Here is a 4,301-nt window from a genome sequence, read left to right as displayed (position 1 = left end):
CAGATTCAGACCTTCTCATTGAAGCGACTCTTCTGTTGTGGTGCTATATGGGTTGTCCCGCAGCTTGCTTTCAATGAGAAGGTCTGAATCTGTCCAGCCTGTGTAGCCACGCTTCTGCAACTGTCCCACTCTTAGACTCCCCCGGAGTACAATCCGGACGGCTTTCGGCATTCTGAAGCACCGATCACTTTCGGCTCCGACGTCCCACTTGACGCGTTAACTGGTGAAGTGAGCGGTGTCGCGCGGAAGTGACCAGACTTGAGAGTGTCCAGAGAGCTTCCTTCAGATCAAAACAGGTCACCACGGACTCGCAGTGCGGATCCAGACCCTGTACGATTCCGAGGACGCGTACTTCGTTGAGTGGAGCCTTGACCAGAAGGGTAACTAAGCTGGATTATCCCCTCAATAAACGAGCTATGCCACTACTTTGTAAAAGAAAGGTGTCTCAAGGAGAATATCAAAGACTACATCCTACAAACGGGTAGGGCAGCAGAGGCTGTGAACAGGTTGTTTTCCTATGCGGACTGCCGCTCCGTCAGGAGAAACGGACAGAGAGGAGCTGGCTGCCAAGCTCGATGTATCCTTGCCTATAATCGATGCCACCATGACGGAGCTCCGAGAGGAGCGTTTCTTAGGAGAGGATCAGTGTAGGCGCCTAATCCCATCGCTAGTCTCGCGCCAAACTTTCAGTCCTCGAGTTCAGGCTCAAGTGATGCACTCGTCATGCCGTGCCCTGCCGAGAAGGGGCTCAACGGCCACAGCGACGCTTACAGGCGCTGCGGGTGCCATTCTCCGGCCGCTGCTGGGGAGGCGGAGACGGTCTGCAGGCTCACTGCCGAAGATGGCCCTCCAGGCTCCGGCATCACCCAGGATGATAGAGATGCCAATTCCCCGCATCACGGGTTGCTGCTCCCGCGATCCACGTCTGACTCTCTCATCAGGGACGTGAACTCTGAAATGAAAGAGCTTCTATCGTCCGCTGAAAGTCTGCCGGGTCGCTACAAGTATATTAGCAAGGAGATCATCTCCAGTGCCTGCGCTGTCGCGGAGGACGTCAGCAAGGAACTCCTCAAGCATCTCGTCCAGCGAGGTCTTGTCAATGAGAAGCCGACCCGAAACAAAGGGCACGAGTACGTCTACAGAGACTGGCCATTTGATTCGGCCCGACCTTGGATCACCCCGTTTCGCCGGCAGGTCGAAAGTGTACGAGCCACGGCAGGCGGCAGTTCCGACGTTTAACCCTGATCTGGGAAAGAGAAAACAGCCCAGCGCTGACGCAGCCGAAAGCCACAAACGCGCCAGCAACGCTGTCCCTAAGAAAAGGTTCGGTAGTAGCTGCAGATTTCCCGGTGTTCCGTGTTTCTCACCACCTGGCCGGGCTCAGGTGCAAGACAAGGGCTACGCGTGTCTGATTTTCTTGTATCGCCCTTGCGTTGAGAGCCAAGGGCTCTGCGAGGACCCTCTGATGCGCTTTGTGCTGTTGCCTCGTCATGGAGTGAAGGGTTCTCTGAGAACAAGATCCTCTGTAACGCTTTGCAGAATTGTCTTAAATCTGGATCGGGTACATATGGTCCACGAGCGACTTCCCGAAAACGAGCTTTATAGAGCTACGACATCCCGGCGCCGCCTCGGTTCCCTTTACAGCCCGGGCGTTGGTCACACCAGACGCACCAACTACAGCTCACACAGCAAACCTAGTCTCGCACGCCTCTCCAATGAAAAAATATTCTGACAGCGATTTTATGCTCTTGGTCGGCCCACGAACAGTCGCCGGCGAATTCTCATGCCAGCTCCACTGTGTGTTGAGGGCTGCCCTTTCGGCAGGACACCAGGCGGAGTGGCAGACACTGCTGCACTGCCTCCTAGGGAGCGTCCGGTGCGATGTTGGTACCTGATAGCTCTCATAGTTAGAGGGGTTTCTTTGGCAGCTTCCGACTCGAAGTAACTTGCTTGTACAAAGACACACCGCGCCGCGGCCGTGGTGACCGCTTCCCAGCCGGTCCCTAGTACTGGCGCAAATACAGGAGACTCGGTCGTCGCGATTGCGCTGTATGGCATGTGTCGTAGTCCTCGGCCAACTGTGCCAGCGGAAAGACCCAAGACCGTCAGTAACTTTGTCTCCGGCGCGGCACCCCGCTTCTGGGACTGTCCGAGGAGCATTCCTAAGCGGGTTTTCCGACGGGAGCATGCATGCCCGACTGACGGATGACGTGGTCAGCAGGGGCGTTGCCCACTTTTACGCGTGAAAGACAAAAAGTGTTGGGCAGCGACCTGGTTCGCGCGGTTCGCGGTCGAGTGAGTGCTAATCCTTCCTTACGTGTAGAACAATTCTCTAAGCTCAGGTGAATCTCGACTCGGAGCCTCGGCCACTTTGCTATTCCATCACTATGGGTAAGGTCCAGGATGCGCGCGGCGCTGTGTGGGGTCGCCAGCAAACCAACCTGTGGAGGCAGGACCGTGGCTCTTTTTCTGCGTTGGTCAGAATGCCAACTCAGCAACTGTTTCGTGTGTGGGGAGGACTGCTTGCATGGCACCGTGACAGCAGTGAAAAGGCTCACAGTGTCGGTGTCCCTTTTGCAGTCCTGTTTGTCAATTAGAAGTGTCCATGTGGTGAAACGTAGGAAGGCGGCAAACTCTACTCTCTTCAGTCAGTGGTGGTTTCAGACTTCGCATGTGCTGTTAGTCGGCACGAGAGCGCTGATGTTTTCACATGGGGATTCCGATCGTCTCTCGTCGGTTGGCTTCCAAGCTCGTGAAGATGGTTGGCTGTTTGTTACGTTGTTTCGTGTTTTCAGGAAAGGTACATGGCTCGCTTGCCCGTGCAGGGAAGGTGAAGAACCAGACACCGAAGGTGGCGAAGAAGGAAAAGAAGAAGCCCCTTACGGGTCGCGCGAGGAAGCGCCAACAGTTTAATAGGAGGTTTACAACTTCAGTCGGCCGCAAGCGGGGACCTAACGCTCAGGCCCAGTGAATGTCCTGAACTCGACGGCCCTGGTGGCGGGGATGACAACAGTGCCTTCTGCGTGATTGTGCCGATGTGTCTGTAGTACGTCTATGCCGACTTCAAAACACCTCTGATCTTTTTCTTTTGGAGTGCCTTCTTTGGCTCGGTGTCTCGAGCTCCCATGAGCAGCCACAGAACACTTAACGAGTTCGCCCTGGCGTAAGCGTAACAGCCATCGAACCGAGGAGCGTTGAACCTGACGGTCGCGGCCGGATGACGGCCCAACATCCCGTAGTGCGCTGGGGACTGCTGCCAGTATTCAGGATGCGCAGTCCCCACTCGTAAGTCTCAACTACTCCACTTGCACAGACCGCGCTCTGAACTTGTTCTTCCGCAGGAGTGATTTACCAGAGACGCATCCCTCGATAGTTCTCTTTTCCGTGTCAGCTTCCTTCTCATCCCGCTGGATTGTAAGTTGGTCTTCGTCCAGTCCGGTAGGGCGGCCTCGCAGAGCTCTACCCACACCTTCAACAGCATTCTTCACCGCATTAGCAACCTGGCTAGCCGCTCCCTCGCCTGTGGCTGAGGGTTTAGCAGTAGGTATATGCTTCCCGGCTGCCTCGAGTATCTCCTCTTCTTTTTTCAGCTCCTCCTGCGACCGATGCACTGACTCGAGTGTCGCGAAGGTGCCTGTGAGCACTAACCTCTGCTTTCCTTTCCTCGGCTTCCACATCTTCAATCTGCTTCTGAATGGACGACATCGTCCGACCGATGTCGCTCTGCAAGAATAGGTTTTTCCGTGGCCTCTGTTGTGTAGCTTCTGATGCCTCACATTCATCTGCACCATAGCCTGCTCATGCCGCTTGGCTTCCTGACGCTTCACTTCCTCTTCTTCCTCCGCACTGTTCTGGTGAGCGGCAGCTTCATCGAGGAGCTCGGCTGAGCGCATGACACCGCTCTAGAGACGGCTTTTTGAAAGACGGGGTGCTTGAGCTACCTGTTTGCTGCTGCTTCAGCTGCGTTGCGACACTCCGTGAAACGCTTCCGAGAGAATCGTTGAGAGAAGCATTCCTGTCCGCTATTCTCTTATTCAGTCCGCCGATGCACGCGTAGGCATCGGCGACACCTCTTGTCGCAGACCTGATTTTCCTAGGGTACTGGCAAAGCCATGATATAGCGAACGCGGAAAGGCTTACGCAATCTCCTGAGCTGCTGTCCCGAAGGCAGCCGTGAGGGCGCCTATTCCCGCGACGAGTCCACAGGGCCGAAGGAACTTCATTGGCGTTAAAGCGAAACGACAGAACTTTCAAAATGTGCGGCCCTCAGAAGGAACGAACTAACCGTCCCCCCCCCCCCC

The 4,301-nt window shown here is 55.5% G+C and overlaps 2 protein-coding genes across 2 annotated transcripts; one reads left to right on the top strand and one right to left on the bottom strand.

Moving 5' to 3' along the window:
- The first annotated feature begins 2,085 nt into the window (after positions 1-2,085).
- Positions 2,086-3,006, top strand: CSUI_010152 (40s ribosomal protein). The gene is made up of 2 exons (XM_068070257.1): positions 2,086-2,391; positions 2,796-3,006. The coding sequence occupies exons 1-2, from the start codon at positions 2,388-2,390 to the stop codon at positions 2,969-2,971; spliced, it is 180 nt and encodes a 59-aa protein (XP_067917768.1). The 5' UTR covers positions 2,086-2,387; the 3' UTR covers positions 2,972-3,006.
- A 290-nt stretch (positions 3,007-3,296) lies between these two features.
- On the bottom strand, positions 3,297-4,101 carry CSUI_010151 (uncharacterized protein; the record flags this gene model as incomplete). The annotated part of the gene is made up of 2 exons (XM_068070256.1): positions 3,297-3,883; positions 3,942-4,101. Coding segments are annotated over 2 exons (747 nt in total), but the record flags the coding sequence as incomplete, so codon positions are not given.
- Between the last annotated feature and the right edge of the window lie 200 nt (positions 4,102-4,301).

Source organism: Cystoisospora suis (assembly GCF_002600585.1).
Source record: "Cystoisospora suis strain Wien I chromosome Unknown contig_6754, whole genome shotgun sequence".
NCBI classification, from domain to species: domain Eukaryota; phylum Apicomplexa; class Conoidasida; order Eucoccidiorida; family Sarcocystidae; genus Cystoisospora; species Cystoisospora suis.
The sequence above is the reverse complement of the archived record's forward strand: the minus strand, read 5'-3'. Positions and strand labels throughout refer to the sequence as shown.